The 19,098-nt window shown below is 44.2% G+C and overlaps 2 protein-coding genes across 3 annotated transcripts in view; one reads left to right on the plus strand and one right to left on the minus strand.

Moving 5' to 3' along the window:
- Positions 1-2,297, minus strand: part of NUFIP1 (nuclear FMR1 interacting protein 1) — a 28,493-nt gene extending 26,196 nt beyond the window's left edge. The window contains exons 1-2 of the mRNA XM_013005982.2: positions 1,886-2,297; positions 115-197 (exon numbers count right to left, since the gene is read on the minus strand). Of these exons, the coding sequence (XP_012861436.2) occupies positions 115-197; positions 1,886-2,297 (495 nt within the window). The remainder of the gene's footprint in view (positions 1-114; positions 198-1,885) is intronic.
- Positions 2,298-2,483: 186 nt separating this feature from the next.
- GPALPP1 (GPALPP motifs containing 1) overlaps positions 2,484-19,098 on the plus strand; it is a 28,110-nt gene continuing 11,495 nt past the window's right edge. For both annotated transcript variants that reach the window (XM_045287138.1, XM_045287137.1), the window contains exons 1-6: positions 2,484-2,602; positions 4,835-4,967; positions 6,711-6,815; positions 9,291-9,393; positions 15,819-15,950; positions 17,252-17,416. In XM_045287138.1, coding sequence (XP_045143073.1) covers positions 2,515-2,602; positions 4,835-4,967; positions 6,711-6,815; positions 9,291-9,393; positions 15,819-15,950; positions 17,252-17,416 — 726 coding nt within the window. In that variant the 5' untranslated portion in view covers positions 2,484-2,514. The remainder of the gene's footprint in view (positions 2,603-4,834; positions 4,968-6,710; positions 6,816-9,290; positions 9,394-15,818; positions 15,951-17,251; positions 17,417-19,098) is intronic.

Genomic DNA, 19,098 nt, shown 5'->3' on the forward strand with positions numbered 1-19,098 from the left:
CATACAGACAAGATGCTATTACAGGACCAATAGATGCAAAGCACTCAAATCGCTATGATACAAATGCAAGATACGAAAACGTGAGAGTGTCATATTCAAGATCTTTAAAAATACCTTTTTTTTCTGATTTCTACTGGGAGGGAAGTTGAAATCATTGACGTTTCCATCATGTTTTCGTGGGAAAAAGGGGCGCCTGACTGAAAAAAAAACCCAAAAAGAGATCATCAATGTTTGCAACTACACAATTATTGAAAATTTTATTTACTAAAGAATGTTATCCATACTTTACTACGAACCCTCCTATTCATGCCTGCTAGAAACATAGTTCAAATTCAAATAAACTACAGCTGGGCTTGTCTACCAAATAAGTATTTTTCAAATGAATAAATACTGATGAAATTACATGTGCCTGTTTATGCACCTAAGCAAAGACACGGGTAATCAAACCTGATGAAATTCATTTCAGTTACTTTAAATATTAAAACTGAAACAGTGAAATCCCTGACAGCTCTTCTAGGAACAATCTAACATCGGTAAAACACAACCTTGTAAAATACATCTTCTCTTAACTCCCACTGCCTCTTTCCATCTTGCCAAAGTGCAACTCAGAAATCCTGATCTTTGGCCTAGATTATTATGAAAGCCTCCTAGATCCAGTCTTCCATTTTTAAGGCCTTGTCTCTCCAGCTATCGTTGCCTAGCAATGCCATAAAATTAGTCTCCAACTATTCGAAGAACCTCCAAGTCCTCTTAAAGTCGTTCAGTGAGATTCCGGTTTATTTCTCACCCTACGCTACTTCAATCCCACTTGCTTTTAGCCTCCTTTGAGTCTCTGGCCTGCCCCATACATGGCAACCTCATTCACAAGAGAACAAAACTGCCCAATCCTACACACCCCATGACCAGCTACAGAGCAGACTGTTTCCATCCATAGTTTTCATGGGCTGACTTTAAAAGATCACCAGGTTTTTCTTCCTCATCTTAGCCTGGAAGTTCCACTCGAACCTGTTCCAGCACCACAGTATCAGCATCAAACTCCCCCAGCAGACACGTGGTTGCTGTACTTGAGTTGAGACATGACTACTCCAAACACACTCCTGACCTTCCCTTCCAATTCTGTTCCATCCATTCTCTGCCCCATCTCCAACCGTTCTCTTTAATGGCGTTTGGAATGCCTTCAGGCATCCATCCTACTTTCCTCTTTATTGTGCTCCACCTTCAACAAAATCACTTTAGCCTGTGGGTACCACTTGCACTTGGATAGTTTTAATGTTCTTGTTGATCTACCTCACAGTTAAATCCTATCACACTAGACAGATGACAGTAACTAACATAAATGTCATTCCCTTGCACCAAACCTGTCCTGAGAGCTGAAGCCAAAGTTCCCTCTAATGGTCTACGACTCTATCACAAACTCTGCCCTCCAGTCACACGGTCGTCTCCGTTTTTTACAGCGTCTGCCTCAAGGAGGTGGCACTCACCCACATCCCTTTCCCTCCAGCTACGTCCGCGGCTCCGTGTCACCTTCCTTAGGAAGCCCTACTCAGATCACCGATTTACATCTGTTCTATCGACCATTCTTCCCTGTTTCATCTGCCTGTTAGTAACACGCTTTTCCTTCTAATGCATAATCTAAGTAGTTTGCCTATCTGTTCCCACATTGAGGAGCTGCTACACCACATAAGCATTTTCTTATCCCAGTTCTTGGCACACAGATGTCCAACAAAAATTTAAAATAAATGAGCACGTGGCGAAAATGGCCAGCCTGAATCAGTGTGGGGCGTTAACTCCAACAGTGCACGGAAGAATCAGGAGAAATGGAGACCTGATAAGGTTGGAAGGAAGAGAGATAGCAAACGGGGATGCGGCGAGGGGAAGAGCATACCGGCAGGGCTGTGAGGCTTCTGATGGTGAGGAAAGGCATCCGGAGACTGTCCCCAGTACCACGACGTCGAGGGCTGGTAATTCCAGGGAGGCTGGGCGTTGAGTGGAGGCTGAGATTCAAGAGGGGGCTGGCCGTCGAAGGGGGGCTGCGCCGCGGGGAGCAGCAGGGCGTCGAAGGGGGGCGGCGCCCCGGGAGGTTCCGGGGACTCGCGGCGAGGCTGCGCCCCCGAGGACGGCTCGGACCCGACCGCGGGGGACGACGCAGGCGGCGGTGGGGGCGGCGGCATCGTGGCCCAGAGCGCCCAGGTGCCCGGCATCCGGCCCGGATCGCGCAAAGGCCCCAAAGTGGGAGTCAGCTCCGGGGGTGGGAACCATCCCGAAGGTGTCACGAAGCCACCAGCCGGCTCGGCCATGCTATTCTGTCTGGGGAGGAATCTGGCCGGCGAGGGTGGAACAAGATTTCAACGTCACTTCCTGTTGCCGCGAATTACCCCGAACAGCCAACCACGGGCCACGACGTCATCCGTCCGTGCCGGAAGACGTCCCGCTTTGGCGCTGGGGGCCCGTGTTGCCTGTGGGTAGAGGTGCGGCTCAAGGGGTCGTGTGCGGGCTCGGCTTCCGCCGCGGCGGATGGCGAGGGACTTGATCGGGCCGGCGTTGCCGCCCGGCTTCCCCACCCGCGGGACGTCGGAAGACGAGGACAGGGACCCGAGCCCGGGTAAGCGGCGGCGCGCCCCCCGCCAGCCCCCTCGGTGGCCGGCCCTGCGCTCCGAGGAGGGGCCTGGGGGCCTGGAAGAGCGGGAACTAGGCGGGCCGACGTGCCCTCGCACGCCCTAGTCTTGGGGGGCGAGGGGAGAGTTGTGCGGTACCCCTCAGAAATTAGGGTGCGTTGCGTGAGCTCTGGCCTGGTAATCCTAATGATAATACATTGTTATTTAGCGCTGAGACTCGACACTGCCAACCGCAGGGGCAGCAGTTGGAAACCACCAGCACTCCGCGGATGAATTTTCCCCTTCCTGGGAAATTACAGTCTCGGAAACCCACCGGAGCCGTTCTGCTCGGCTATGTAGGGTCACGAGTCGGAATTGGCAGGATGACCAGGAGGTTTTTGGCGTGTGTTTTTTTCGATTTGCGCAATTAGGTATAAAGATTACTATTCTATGTCACAAAAGACAAAGCTGAGGTCCTGACGAATACCCAGATTAAACGACTAGTAATTGGTAGACCCTTCATTAGAACAGTGGAGCCCATGGCCCTAACCTCTGTGCTATATTTATTGCCTTAGGTACAAAAGCAGAGGGGGGTGGGCTCATGGAAGATTCTTCTGATTGCTTGCTTCGGAGCCGTGCCCCTAATCACTTATGGCATCGTATGACACACATGCCCAGTGTTTAGGCCAGACCCAGCACCTGCACATGTGCTCAGTGCTCGTGGCTTTCTGGTGGCCTTGTTCTTTTTTCACTTCTTGACGCACCTGACAGAATCCTTGCCGTTCTTCATTGAAACCCTTCCACACTCTCCCAAGCATTCTCATGCCTTTCTCCTTCCCTGTGCTACTTGCTAAATAAATGCTTCTCACCCTTCACTGTGTATATTATATTCTTTAATGTTTTTTTTTCCTAAATAGTTGATCAAGATTTGCATGCTAGCTGGAGCAAAATGAATGAGTAACCTTCCCATTTCATTCGTTGACTACTTCTAAGCCATGTTTCTTTCTTTTTTTAAGCCATGTTTCTACCTTCCAGCCATTTAAAAGGCCATGCCCTCTATAGCACAGGTTTTAAAGCATTTGGCTGCTTAATGAAAAGGTCAGCCGATTGAACCCACCAGCTGCTCTGCAGGAGAAAGAATCTGCTTCCATAAAGATCACAGCTTTGGAAACCCTGCGGGGCTGTTCTACTCTGTCTTTTAGGGCTTCTATGGGATGGAATCCACTTGACAGTGGGTTTTTCATTTGTCAAGGGAGATTACCTCTTGAGTTCCTATGCATATATTGATTCAGGTTTACCATATTCTCTGACTGTAGTGAAGACAGGATTGACAGACAAGCAACCCCCATCACCCAGATAGATATTTTGATTGTGATTTATTTTTATAATTTTGTCAAGTTTTTCTACCATCTTCTCTTTGTTTCTTTTGTACCTCTTCTCTTTTCATCTTTAAACACTTAATAGGTGTTACTGTGGCCAGGTTTTTTATATATTAGCATTTGGAATAGCACATAGGTTGATTAACTCTGACATTAGTGTGTCTACCATACATTGCTGTCTATGAGAAAACCAAAAAACTCACTATCATCAAGTCAGTTCTGACCCATAGCAACCTTTTAGGACAGGGAAGAATTCCCCTTATGGGTTCCTGAGACTAACTCTTGACAGGAGTAGACAGCCTGCCTCATCTTTCTCCCATGGAGTGCTTGGTGGTTTCAAACTGCTGACCTTGGGGTTGGCAGCAGCCCAACACAACTCACTGTTACCAGGACTCCCTCTGTAAGAAAAAAGTAACATAACTCTTCTGGCAAGTGGATCTTTCGATATAAAAACTATGTCATTGGAGAAATTATATGCTGCTGGTGAGAATTGAATAAGTTTGGATACTGCCATTGTGAATATTCTAGTTGTACTACATAAGGCATCATCTCTGCCTTTCTAGAGCCCACAATGTAATTGGGAAGACAAAACCACTGTACACAAAACATTAGCAAATGCTGTTGTCGATGACTATCAAATCAGTTCTGACTCATAGTGACCCTGTGTACAACAGAACACAATGCTGCCAGTCCTGTGCCTTCCTCACCATGGGTGTTCTGTGTGAGCCAATGCTAGGAAAGTTCATAGTGAATGACAGCCAGCCAGAGCTGTGAGTGCAGAGGGCAGTGAAGAATGCCCACTGAGAGGGTTCGCTGGAGCACTTGTGATTAGTTCTCACATACACAACAAATCTGTTCCAGTTGCAGGACCTGCTTTGCCCCCTGATTATAAAAGCAGCAGTTCTGGTTCCTCAGACAGCGACGAAGACAGCAGTTCTTTGGATGAAGAAAGAACTCAAGAGTCTGAAGAAGATGACACTGGTCCACCTGCCAGGTCTGTCACTTACTTAAATGCTAAGCCAAGCTGGAAACCTGTGGCAGTAAGCTGGAACAGAGAAGGGGGAGCAGATCGGTGTTTCCGCGGGCCAGAAGGCAGCCTTTACATGTGGCATTCTGCCATGAACTCTGTTTTACAGAGCAATGCACTCCACTCATGTATAGCCGTGCCTGAAATGTCAGCAGGTTTTTAACCTAAAGAGCTTTTCTTAAGATGTTATTCAAGTGGCTAACGATCTTTAATAAGCTATGATTTTTATTTTACATGGAGTGTATTTTTTTTATTTAACTAAGTGAAATACTATCAAGACTATTTTTTTTTAATTTGTCGTTGAAGAGCAGAGCATACAACAGTCTAGCAGGTTCCACATATACGGGGCCAAGACACTGATGTCATTCTTCAAATTGTGTGTCCCTCCACCCTCGCCCTCTTTTTCTGTCCCTCTTATATAGACACTTTGATCAAAATGGTTTGTCGTCATTGCTAGGCACCATCCAGTTCTTCTGCTCTCGTGGCAAAGAAGTGGCTGTTCTTAACCACGCATTCCATCTCCTCCTACTTCCTGTGCTGCAGATCTGATGCCTTTTCTAATGCGGCCATTGCCACCACGGAATCATGACTAGAAGTCAAGTCTTTGTTCATTATTAGATAGCAGGTTTTTTCATCAACTTTAAAGTTTGCGAGACAGAAAATGCTGCCCTAAGTGAATCTAAAAGTGACTGTCATAAACTTTTTACTTAGAAACATCAGCAAGGAGGCTATTCAGTACTTCATTAAGTAGAATTTTTAATACCACAGAAAGTATAGGAAATTGGAATTTGATGTATTAAGGTTATAAAAAAATAACCACTACCAAACTATTGCTAGGCCAAAAATGTCAGGAAAATCGTAGTATAAGAATCAGGGTTGCCAGTAGTATGCCATTGGAGATCCCCTTGCAGAGGGCTCTCGGGGAGGAGATGAGCCAGTCAGGGTGCAATGTAACAACGATGAGAAATACAACTTTCCTCTAGTTCCTAAATGTTTCCTCCCCGCTCCCACTACCATGACTCGAATTCGACCTTGCAAGTCTGGCTAGACCAGAGGATGTACACTGGTACAGATAGGAACTGAAAATACAGGGAATCCAGGGCAGATGAGCCCTACAGGACCAGTGGTGTGAGTGGCGAAACAGGGAAGGTAAAGGGAGAATGGGTAGGAAAGAGGGAACCGATTACAAGGAACTATATGTGACCTCCTCCCTGGGGGACAGACAACCGAAAAGTGGGTGAAGGGAGACGTCGGACAGGGCAAGATATGACAAAATACCAATTTATAAACTATCAAGGGCTCACGAGGGAGGAGGGAGCGGGGAGGGAGGGGAAAAATGAGCACCTAATGTCGGGGGTTTAAGTGGAGAGAAAATGTTTTGAGAAACGATGTACAAATGCGCTTTACACAATTGATGTGTGTATGGATTGCGATAACAGTTGTATGAGACCCTAATAAAATGTTTAAAAAAAAAAAAAAAGAATCAGGGTTGCGTGGATTGTGATGAGAGTTGTATGAGCCCCCAATAAAATGATTTTTTTTTAAAGAATTGGGGTGGTGGTCTTTTTTTTCTTATTTGGCAAATTTTGCCCTTTTTTAGATGTTTACTTGACTGGTTGCCGTTAAACTTCCTTTTTAAAATTAAACTTTATCTTTGAGAATAGTGTTTTGGATGTATGCATAGATAAAGTTATACTGTTGTATTTCTAGGAAACAGAGGAGAAATCAGGATCATGGGGAGGATGACGATGATGACGGGTTTTTTGGACCAGCCCTTCCTCCTGGATTTAAAAAGCAGGATGATTCTCCTCCGAGGTGATACATATGTCGTCTTTCAGTCCGCTGTTGGCTAAGTATTTCCACTTGTTGCCGCTGTTAGGTACTGTCCAGTGGGTTCCAACTCACAGCTGTGCTGTGTACGACAGAACCAAACACTGCCCACTCCGGCATCATCTGCACAATTGTACTGTTTGAGCCCATTGTTGCAGCCACTGGGTCAATTCGTCCCGCCAAGGGCCTTCCTCTTGTTCTCTGCCCCCATAGGTTTCTAAGCACGATGCGCTTTTCCAGTGACTGGGCTCCTGGTAGGTAGCATGTCCAATGTACATGAGAGTCTCACCACCTTCACTTCCAAGCCATATTCTGGCTGACCTTCTTCCCACACCGATTTGTCTGTTCTTCTGACTGTCCATGGTACTTTGAAATGGGATGATACTATCTGCCTTTCAGAATTGCTGTGCTTCCTAAGATCTTTTTTATGTACATGTGTGGATATGTACATGTCTTCATTTGGTATCTGGCAAAGAATTAACATTTAATAAATAGTGATTCCTATCTTCCCTAAATTAAGTTTTTAAAATGAAATATTTAAATTCCACAACAAACCCTATTTCATTCAGAGAACAAAAAGAACAGTGCATGACTTGTTCTGTGTCACAGCTTATATAATCAGATTGGCATTTCCTAGGTGACACAGTTTTGTCCCTTTCAGGTGTAGCAGGGATGGCACAGGACTGGGCGGTGTTTCGTTCCGTGGTCCTCAGAGTCACTAGAACAGACTCGGTGGGTACTGACAACAACAGCTACACTGACTCCCCTGGTTTTCATGTGTGAAATAGATCTGACTCCAGGTGGTTTTATGAACCAGACAAGAAGGTCATGAACAAGTGGGCACTGTTGTCCCCGTGTCAGGAAGCCTGTGTTTGAGGCTCTGGTTGGGCACAGTGAAACACAGTGAGCTTAGGCCTTCAGAGCCGGCCATCTTTGTTGGTGTACTGGCACAGCACTGGCTGAGGGAAGATCTTTCATATGAAAGAAACAATAAAGAAACTTGAGTGTTTGAAAGACTATAGAAATAAACTTATTTTCCCTTTTCTTCCTAAGTCAGGCTTTCTTTTGGTAAGACCCAGCATTGCTAGTCTCCTTTTGAACTGATTACAGTTTCCTCATAAAGTGTCAAATGCAACTCAAAAACAAATGCCCTCTGGCATCACGTAGACCAGAGGTCCAACTCCAGCTCTGCCTCTTACCTGTTAGTTGACTTTGGACGCGCTTTTCACAAGTATGTATGGTGATGCTGTGGGTGAGCATTGGACTGCTAACTGCGAGGTTAGAAATTCAACCCCACCAGCCACTCTGGGAGAAAGAGGAGGCTCTCTGTTCCCATAAAGATTTACAGCCTCAGAATTGACCCTACGTGGGGTCATTATGAATTGGAATCAAGTTGATGGCAGTGTGTTTTGGAGTTTTATTTATAGCAACTAAGATAGTTGTGAGGAAACCATGGGGGTACTGGTTGGAGCATGGGCCAATACCACACCTTTTTCTTCTGAATGAGTGAGCTAGAGGCATTCTTCCACACTGCCATGCCCTTTTGTATTATTAGGACAATGCATATTGCACGTGCCGTATATTGCACATGCAGTAGCTATCCTTACAAGAACTCATTTTATACTTCAGTAGTTTGGGTTCCAAGGACCCCTGGTGGTGGATTCAGCACGGGGCTGCTAAGCAGAACGTCAGTGGTTCAAGTACATCAGCCCCTCCAGGAGAAAGATGAAGCCGTCTGGTTCCTTGAAGATTGACAACTCCAGGAACCATGTGGAGCAGTTCCACCCTGTCCAGTAGGGTCTCTGAGTCTGAGCTGACTTGATGACAGTGGGTTTGTGTTTTTATGTTTATGGATTTTCTTGGTTTTTGTATTTTTGATTTGTTTTTTTCTAGGTCTGTGACTACCAGACTCTTAAGGTATTTTTCTGTAGACAAGGATTACCAAAACTGAAAGCCAAGGCACAAAATAGATCAGGATCTTCATAGGTTTTAATCCACAGTCTCTCTCTGCTATCAAGTTGATTTCAATTCATAGCGACCCCATAGAGCAGGATAGAACTTCCCCTGCGGCTTTCTGAGATTGTCTTTATAGGAGTAGAAAGTTTCACCATTCCACTATGGATCTGCTGGTGGTTTTGAACTCCTAACCCCTTGGTTAGCTGTTGAAGGCATAACCCACCACACCACCAGGGCTCCTACATAAAGCATATGCCAGTGCCACAAAGATCGCCACAGATTAACGAGTCAGTGTCTGACCCTCAAGAAGCAGAAAGTTGAAATGTAAAAATTAGATCAACTGGAGATCTACAGGTAATGCTTGGAGAAAGTACCCAGACTAAGGAAATACCAGTGCTATCTACAATTCTTATTTTCAACAGTTGTTAGTATCCAGCTGTTAGTTTGTGAGCTGTTACCAGAAAGCTGTCAGGGAGGATGATAAAGATGCATTTTCTCTTTCAGGCCAATAATTGGTCCTGCATTACCGCCTGGTTTTATTAAATCTACACAGAAAAGTGACCGAGGCAGAGATGATCCAGGACAAGCTTCATATTTCAACTCTGAGGTTGGGAACTTTTAGCTTAAAGAATATGATGAAATAAGCCTACAACTTTGTGCAGTGACAGCTACAACCATTTGACTTGGCTGTGATGGAATGCTTTGTATTTAGATTAGTTTAATTTCGGAACATAAATAGGTGAAAACAAAAGTTGACATAAGTTTAAGATTCCATTACACAAATAGCACAGCTGTTATATTTCGGCAGGGTGTTGTCTATGAAATGTTTATAAAATAAAGCATGAGAGAGCTTTTACCTGTGGTTTTTATCCTTAATGTTGTAACTGCTGTGCTTCCCACCTCTGCTAACTGTATGCAATATGCACACAGGTGGATACGTGATTTTACGAGAAGGTGGGTCCAGTGATTCAGGGGCTGAAGTAGGAAGGCTGTGTTTCTAGTTACAAGCTTGAGGCTAGCTGAGATTTACAGAGTATCAGTTGTCATGCGTTTTCCCATCTATGGATTTTATTTTTAATTTAACCAGACCATCATGAAATATTATCTGCATATTACAAGAGACTAAAGGCCTGGAAAAATTAGGGAATTGGCCCAGGATCACACAGCTTATCCTTACCAAAGTCCAGGATCAGGGCTAGTTCTTGTGTCTTTAAATCACTTATTGATTCTCTTAGACCAGTGGTTCTCAACCTTCCTAATGTTGCAACTCTTTCATACAGCTTCTCATGTTGTGGTGACCCCCAACCATAAAATTATTTTTGTTGCTACTTCATAACTGTAATTTTGCTACTGTTATGAATCATAATGTACATATCTGATATGCGGGATGTATTTTCAATGTTACAAATTGAACATATTTAAAGCATAGTGATTAATCACAAAAACAATATGTCATTATATATTGTGAAATAAATATTTCTAATGACAAATAAATGAAGTTTTATCTGGAAGAATGGTGTAACAGTCTTCACGGTGGGTACTCATCTGTGGGCGTATCTGCATTTTGGCAGACCCCCCTGGAGACAGATAAGGAGCTGTGTCTCGGATCCTAAGACCATCAGAAATGTTTTCCGGTGGTCTTAGGCAACCCCTGTGAAAGGGTCATTCGGCCCCCAGAGGGTCGTGACCCATAGGTTGAGAACCGCTGTCTTAGACTTTAGTGTCCACCTGCATGTGAAATCAGGTAATGAAGACCCTGAGTTCTCCAGTGAGAATTCAACAGTTAGGGTGGGGCTGTTCTTGAAAGAACATAATACAATGATTTAAGATCGTGAACTTCTTAGCATTATTTGTTGAAAGCATCATTCTTTTAACAGAATGTTAAAGATCTGTGTAGCAGGTACAAAGTTACAGAAATGATTATGTTAGCAAGTATGTTAGCAAATTCTGTTGTCCCATCCCACAAAAAAAGACATCCATATTCCAACCGCTTGTGCTGGTCATCATACCCATGTTGTCTTTCACTTGTCTTACTGGTCAGTGTACTCCGTCTGCAAAGAGAGCAATAGAGAAATGTAGCCCACTGTCCTGGGAAAACAGCAGGGAAGCTTGCTTCAGCTTAAGGCCCTGTCATGCTGTATACAAATTCATATAGTTCATGGCAATATGGAATTAAAAGGAGATAGAGTTTTTCTATGGTCTTTTTGAAGACACCTTGTCTGCACTGCTTTCACATGGTTTGAGGGTAGGGTAGGGTGCAGGAGAAGAAATAGATGTGGTAAAATATTTTGGGCTGGAGGCACATGGATAGTCTTTGTACTAGTTATAATGTCTTAGGGAGAGCTGCTGTTGTGGTGGTTATGCATTATTGGGCTGTGATCCACAGTCATCAGTTCGAAACCACCAGCAGCCCCTCGGGAGAAAGACTGGGCTTTCTACTCCTGTAAGCAGTTATAGTCTCGGAAACCCACAGGGGTCACTATGAGTAAGCATTGACTGGATGGCAGTGAGTTTTGAGTTTTTATGATGTCTTCACACTTTTGCAGAGGTTTAAAATTTTTAGCATGTTGGGAAAAAATCTGAAAGGTGTAGCAAAATTCCACTTTCTCCCTCTGTGAAAAGCTGTCTTAATCTGCTTGCTGAGGAGCTGCGTTGTTTGTGTAATTCTCTGGGTGGCTACCTTCTCTAGCTTCTGCTTCCCAGAGATTGAAGGGGAGGCTGGGTCAGGGATTGCACCATAGTTTATCTCTTTGAGGTACTCTTGATTCTGATTTGCTTCAGCAAATCCCTTTTAACGAACTCATCTTGAAAAGGTACTTCTAAGTTTGCATTTGTACTTTTCTTTCTCAAAGAGGGAGTCCTCTTAGTCTCTTTCTCAACATACGCCCGCAAACCAAGACAGGCCTAGCAGCACTTCTGATTGGCGTTTGTTGAGCACTTCGACTGCATCCTAGTAGCCGGGCATGTCACCCCAGAGGTCTCAGTTGATGCACATTTAATGCAAGACATTAATGCAAGCAGTCATCAAGCTCAAACTCACTGCCATTGATTCAATCCTGACTCACAGGGACCCTCTAGGGCAGCATAGAACTGCCATGTGGGTTTCCAAAACTGAAACTCTTTACAGGAATGGAAGCCTCATCTTTTTCCTGCGAAGCAGCTGGTAGTTTGGAACTGCTGGCCATGTGGCTTGCACCCAGTGCTTAACCACTACACCACCAGGGCTCCTCTGAGCAGTCCTACGTGGTGCTTTCTCAGCCAGGATGCTTTCCGCTGCAAGTAACAGAAGATCCCCTCAAAGTGGCGCTTGGTTTTACCTTATTGAGCAGAGGGGTCGTTTATTCTCTATTCTCAAATGAGAGAAACGTTTTCAAAACACATTGTAAGGGTATTTTGAAGATATGGTTGTTCCAGAGTTCGTAAATTCAGCAGCTTAATGCTGTCACCAAAGGTTGAGGATTTCTTCACTGTTCTGCTTCGTAACTTACTGCATATTCATCAGTCCTCTGAGACAGACTCCCTCATTGTACCAAGAAGCCGTCAGAGTTGTAAGACACACACACAGATGTCAGTGTCTGGACACAGGAAGGAGAATGGTCCCTATCCTGTGCCCTTGTTTTAGAGCAATGAAAACCTTTCCAAATGGTTTTCTGTAGCCCACCCTTCCTGGCTTTACCCTAATTGTGTCGTATACCCACATCTAAGCCAGCTGTTTGGGCAATAGGAATGAGACCAAAAAAGAGACTGGTGAGACATGCGAGTGGGTACCCTCCCCTCTCCCTCTCCCCCCCAAAAGGAAAGCTCAGCAAGCTTTCGTAAAATGCATTTTTCCCGCTAGGCAAGCATCGAGCAACTCGTTCTGAGTTAGTGCACCCAGTGGCATCACTGGGAAGGTTCTCTATGGGCACAGTGAGTTTTTTCATAAAAGCAGTTTCGCTCAAACTTCCTTTATTGTGATGGTCAATTTAAGAAAACAGCATGTGGCATTTCTGTTGTGATGTTGAACACAGCTTACAAGGACAGCGCTATGGGAAAAATTCAAGTGTACGAGTGGTTTTCTCATTTCTAAAAAGGTGAAATGTCGATTGATGACAAACCTCATTCTGGACGTCTGTCAACTTCCTGAACGGACAAAAACGTTGACAAGATCCATGTACTTTGCAAGAAGACCAACGCTAGACCATTGAAGAGATGGGGAAGTTATCTTGATTATTTTGGAGCTTGGTTCAGTGAATTTTAACAGAAGATTTGGGAATGAGAAGGGTCGCTGTGAAATTTTTGCCTCGGGTTCTGACCAGGAAAAAGCATTAAGTGGAAACATGCTGTGCTTTGAAAGAACAGCTCTAAAGCGACCCTAACTTTCTTTCCAAGGTCATTACTGATGACGAGACATGGCACTATTCTTTTTTTTTTTTTAATTGTTTTATTAGGGACTCATACAACTCTTATCACACTCCATACATACATCAATTGTGCAAAGCACATTTGTACATTCATTGGCCTCATCATTTGCTCTCCACCCAAGGTACTATTCTTAGGACCCCAAAAGCAAACATCAGTAAAGCCAGTGGGAGACACCATCGTCACCTTGTCCAAAAAAAAGTGAAATCAAAGATCAAGACGATGCTCATTTGTTATTTTGATGTGCGGGGGATAGTGCATTTTGAGTTTGTTCCACCAGGTCAGACTGTTAATCAAGCTTTCTATTTAGAGGTTCTGAAAAGATTGCGTAACAGTGTGCAACCAAAAAAAAACCCCCTGATTTGTGCCAGATGGGAGACTGGTTTTGCCACCATGACATTGCACCTGTTCATGTAGCCCTCTCAGCACACCAACTTTTGGCAAAAAACAACAACATGCCTCTTTTGCCCCACACACCTGACTCACCTGGCCTCGCTCCATGCCACTTCTTTTTGTTTCTGTGAATGAAATGGGATGTGAAAGATCTGTGACAAGACAATGTAGAAGAGGTGACGAAAAAGTCGATGGAGGTGCTGTCGGCCATCCAAACAGAAGAATTTGAAAAATGTTCCCAAGAATGGAATTGCAGATTTCACAAATGTATTAAGTGTAATGAAGAGTACTTTGAAGGTAATAACGTTTTGTTAAAAAAAAATTTAATACGTAGGGTTTTTTTGGGGGGAGGGGATTTCCTTTTTTTTGGTAGGTACCCCTCGTATTATTCTTTCCCAGAAGGCAGGGAAAGAGGATAAACAAATGCAGGATGCACTTGGTAATACAGGAATTACTGGCTGGGGTTTTCATGAACTCCATCTAAGAGCCGAGGGAAACTCAGGCCTAGAATCGATATACCCCTCAGGCACAGGTGCAACTAGATGGCAAATTGAAGGCAGGACACTCGTTCTAACTCGACAGCCCAAACTGAAAACTAGTGTAGTACATAATTTCTATGGTATTTCGTGGGCAGATGGACCAAGAATTATCTTGTCCGGGACACTATAATGATTTAATACCTGGAATTTAATGCTTTTATCCTGGCTTCTGATTGTCAGTTGCCATGCTAGGCCTCCTTTTTCTCTTGTTTCTCCAGCCACCTGTTTAGTTTATGTCTCCCAGCCTCCTAACGGCTTTTACACAAGTTTCACATGTCAGCCTGCTGAAACTCTACCGTCATATAAAACCATCTGTTAACAGATGAAAACAAAACTTCCATCTGCGTATTTTAAAACCATAATATATGGATACCATGTTTCTGAGCATTTAAACAATTCATTGCATCCTTTATACCACTGAGGATTTCTATTTGTTGTTGTTAATTGCCGACCTGTTAATGCCAGTCCATGTGTGCCAGGAGAATTCTGCTGTAGGGTGCTCAAGGCTCTGATCTATCGGAAGCAGATTATCAGGTCTTAGTGGGTTTGAACTGACAGCCTCTCAGCTAGTTGCTCAGTCTTCCAATGTCTTCTGTATCTTTTCTAAGCCTACTTTTCCTCACAAGGAAAATAAGAATATTAATGCTCAACTCAGTCTTGTAATAAGACTCAAATAGGCCTTGTATGCCAAAGCCCATAGATATTACAAGGTTACACGTGCATGTAGTTTAGAATAAACTAAGATAGTTTATATGTGTTTAATTTTAATAATAGTTACCGTGAGAGTTCGGAAAATAAATTTCAGAACATTATAAATGTCCAGGAAATGGAAACAATACAGATGAATTCCTCATTCTGGGAGCTTGAAAACAAATAGGAGGAAGCTGCCTGTCCGAGCTGGAAGATAGTTATGCCATTGTTGTTAATGTGAGGAGGCTTCAGAAAGTGGGGTGGATGGGGGGCGTTGCAGGGACAATTCCGTTAGCTTCTAATTCCATTTCTCCACAACCTTTCAACCTTTTTGAAGCCCGCTCACCTCTCGTCTTGAGGATAGGAACTGCCTTTAAAGTTAGTGTATATAGTGCACATACATGAGGAAACCCTTGCTTGAGATGATTGCTGATTGCGAGGCGTCAGTGGGATTCATGTATTACGATGCTGTGGCAGCCTCGGTGCTGAGTGAAGAAAGACTCCCTTGGGGCTCCTCTCGTGAGTGCACGATGCTGCACCTGGAAGACAGTGTGCATCTCATCCCAGAGAGTGGACGTGTGCCAGCAAGACAGCAAGGTGTCCAACTGTATCAGCTTGGACAAGTTGATAGGAGCTACCCCGGACTTCTAGTACAAAAGATTCTGGGCCACATCTGTGCCCATTTGGAAGAGAACTAAGGTAAATTGATGAGGTCCACTGGGGCCCAGGCACAGCAGCTTGTCGCAGCGACAGTAGGGACATGCAAGAAATGTGACAACCCACACGCCCTGTGTGTGCACCTGAGTTACTGGCTTCAAGTTGTTGCTGAAATTGGTTTTACTTTTTTTGGTAGTGTCTCCTTGTTCACTGAGCCAGGAATACAATGCTAACTTTTTTGCATTTTTATCACTTGGTAATCAAATTAAGTTAAATTTTAAAGTAATTTAGGAGCCTAGCGTATCACTTGTCACTCTGCTTTTCAGTGAAAGGTAATGTCTTATTTTACAAGGAAACGGATAGTAGTGAAGACGATGAGGACATTGTTGGACCAATGCCAGCGAAAGGACCAGTTATCGACAGCGTCGCAACAGAGTTCGAAAAGAGGGCCCAGCGAATGAAAGAAAAACTGACTAAAGGAGATGTAAGTTCATAGACACGGAACTCAACGAGGCAGAGTGCATGGGGGTGGGGATTCCCAATTTTAAAAACAAAGTTGTAACATCTTTCTCTCTCTTATCTATCTATCTATCTATCTATCTATCTATCTATCTATCTATCTATCTATCTAATCCATCGAGAAAATTACCCAAAAGCTTCTGCCCTCAGGTAATCTTTAAGAATGAGCCCCGAAGTCTTCTGAAAACCAAGGAACCATTTAGCAGAACGAGGGAAAACTGCCTGCCTTCAGCTCTGTGTTCTCCAAGCGCTCTCTGTGGGAGCTGGCAGACAGCAGCAGCTTGAATGGTCTGAGAGGAACCTGGGTGGGGAACGGGTTCAGGGGAACAGGGCCGACACAGCTCTGAAGGAGGAGGGGCAGGTAACCAGGGCCACTGAATTGTAAGTGTGGAAGCTGTTCAATTGGTTGTTTCTTAACAACATCAACAAAAGAAAAGCAGATTTTCAAAAATCAAGTTTAAGAAACAAATCGTGCATTAACCTTAACTGAAATTATCCCTTGAGGTCACCTTTTAGCTACAAACCCTAAACTGGTTCATACACTACAGACTTACCTGTAAGGATCTCCTCCTGTAAAGACCTCCGCTCTGGGAGACCAACTAGTGCAAAGTCACTCTGAAGCAAAGATGAGGAGGTAAAGGAGCACAGAGCTAGAGTCCTGGACGTCGTCCAGTCAGACTGAAAGGCGGAGGGTGGTGACACATGAGAATGGTCACCGACGTCACTGACGGATTCGTGTAGAACTTGGTAAATGGGAAGGTGATCCGCTGTGTAGCTCTTCACCTCCAACACAGTAAGTAGCAAGACCATGATAACCCGGAAGCGATCCACAAAAACACTGGCCAACTCGTCCTCGTGCTGAAAGATCGCATGAGGTCAGAGCTGGCGGGTGCAATGACAGCGGGCACACCGTGTGTGACCAAGGACTGCTCACTGAAGCACAGAGCCCCGGCAGATGGGGAAGAACAAAATCAATCCAGGAGACGGTGCGTAGAGGCCATGAACAGGCCGTTCAGAAGAGGAAGTGCAAACAGCTAATAAGCATTTGAAAAAATGTCCAAACTCAGTAACAGATAGGAAAATTCGACTTCACACAAAAATAAGAGAATCTTAGCAAATTAGCACAATATTAAGATCTTGTTCATTGTTGCCAAGGATGTAAGAACATCCCTTCTTTCTATACTTGTTAACCTTAAATTTCATGTACAGCATTCTTGTACAGCACTGCTCTCTTGTGTTGTTTTTAATCTCTGATTTCACTGACAGGATTCGCCCAAAGCAATGACGAGGGAGTCCTGGATGACGGAGCTTCCTCCGGAGCTGAAAGCATTTGGTCTGGGACCAAGAACATTTAAGAGAAGAGCTGATGACAGATCCGGAGATCGATCAGTCTGGACAGACACGCCAGCCGACAGAGAAAGGAAAGCTAAAGTGAGAGGTTTTATTTTTATTAGTATTTTTGTTAAGAGAAGCCCTGGGGCACACTGGTTAGTGCTCAACGACTTAATGAAAAGGTCAGCAGTTCTAACCCACCAGCTACAACAAGGGAGAGCATTGTGACAGTCTGCTTCTATAAAGATCGACAGCCCTGGACATCCTGTGGGGCAGTTCTGCTTTGTCCTGTAGGGCCATTATGAATCACTGTCAGCTCGTCAGCAAAAGTGTTGAAAAAAATGTGTGATTCTGAAGGGGAAATCCAGATTTTTTTCCCCAGGAAGAACAGTGATAAGGAAAGCACCATCCCTTGCTTACTGTTTGTAGTACATTGTCTCACTGAAGCCTCAAGAATACTCAGAGATGCAGATTTAGTTAGAGCGACTCATCTCTGTGAGGTCTTTTGTAAGGTGATAGAGCTGTTAACTTAGGGATCAAAACTTCATTCTAGACATGTGTAACTACGTTCTCTGGCATTTATAGTTTCTATTAGCTCCATGAACTCATCTTTTAAAATCTGATGTATTAGAATTATGAGATTTCTTTTTAGGAGGAACCAGGGTAGCTGCAGGGTAATCTAGCGAGGTCGCCATACAGCGAAACTGTAAATGCCAGTTTTTCAAGTGGACTCAGCTTCGTGCTACTGTCAAGATAGATAAGCACTTGCAGTAATACAGTAAACTGAGGAATCCGCAAATCAGCCAGATGTCAGTAGGGAGGGAGGGAAATCCTTATTATTTTTCGATTTCCTCCTCATAAGTCTTTCTGCTCATGGTGAGCTCTTCCATTGGACTTGAGGAGTTGAACCATGCCCTCAGCATGGCTCCTGAAGTTTAATCCATGGTGTGTATTTCCTTAAGATGTTAAATTCAGATTTTCTAGGCATAGCTAATTGTCACCTTTAGATTCTAGCTTCAGCACTTTAATTGAAACGTTCCACTGTTAAATCCTCACTTTAGATTTTTATGCTGCTCAGCATTGCTTTGAAGGGACAGGGTTTCGATCTGGATTCTGTAACCCTGACCTGAGGACTTAGTAAGCCTGCCCCTGTGCTGGGTTGCAGGTTACAGAACCAGGAAAAGGCTCCTGACAGGGTTTTCATTTTAGTGGAGAGTTGGTTGTGAAACAATCCGTTGTTGTACCAACATGGATGGTTTGGTGAAGTCTCCATATGTTAGCACCTGTCCTGAGGTTCATAGCAACTTCCCAAGTTCTTTTTGGATCTGAAGATGAAGAGGAGGAAGTCAGATAAAAGCCCGCAACAACGGGAATCCAGGATAGATAAACCCCTTGGCCAACAAGGAGAGTAGAGAAGCCAGGAGGATTAGGGGAGGGTGGGGGGAGAAAGGGGGAATTGATCACAAGGATCAATCTGAAACCCCCTCCCAGGGGGACGAATAACGGAAAAGTGGGTGAGGGGCAACAGGATGATGTAAGATGGAAATAACAATCTATAACTTATCAAGGGTTCGTGAGGGAGGGAGGGCGGGCAGTGGAGGAAGGGGAAAGAATTGGGGAGCTGATATCAGGGGCTCAAGTGGGAAGAGAACACTTTGAAAATGATGGCAGCATATGTGCAAATGTGCTTGACACACTGGATGAATGTATGGATTGTGATAAGAGATATAAGAGCCCCAATAAAAGCATTTTTAAAAAAAGAAAAGATAATATAAATCTGA

The sequence above is a fragment of the Echinops telfairi genome, unplaced genomic scaffold (genome assembly GCF_000313985.2).
Source record: "Echinops telfairi isolate 266 unplaced genomic scaffold, ASM31398v2 ScPeMD7_11;HRSCAF=52, whole genome shotgun sequence".
Taxonomy (NCBI): Eukaryota; Metazoa; Chordata; class Mammalia; order Afrosoricida; family Tenrecidae; genus Echinops; species Echinops telfairi.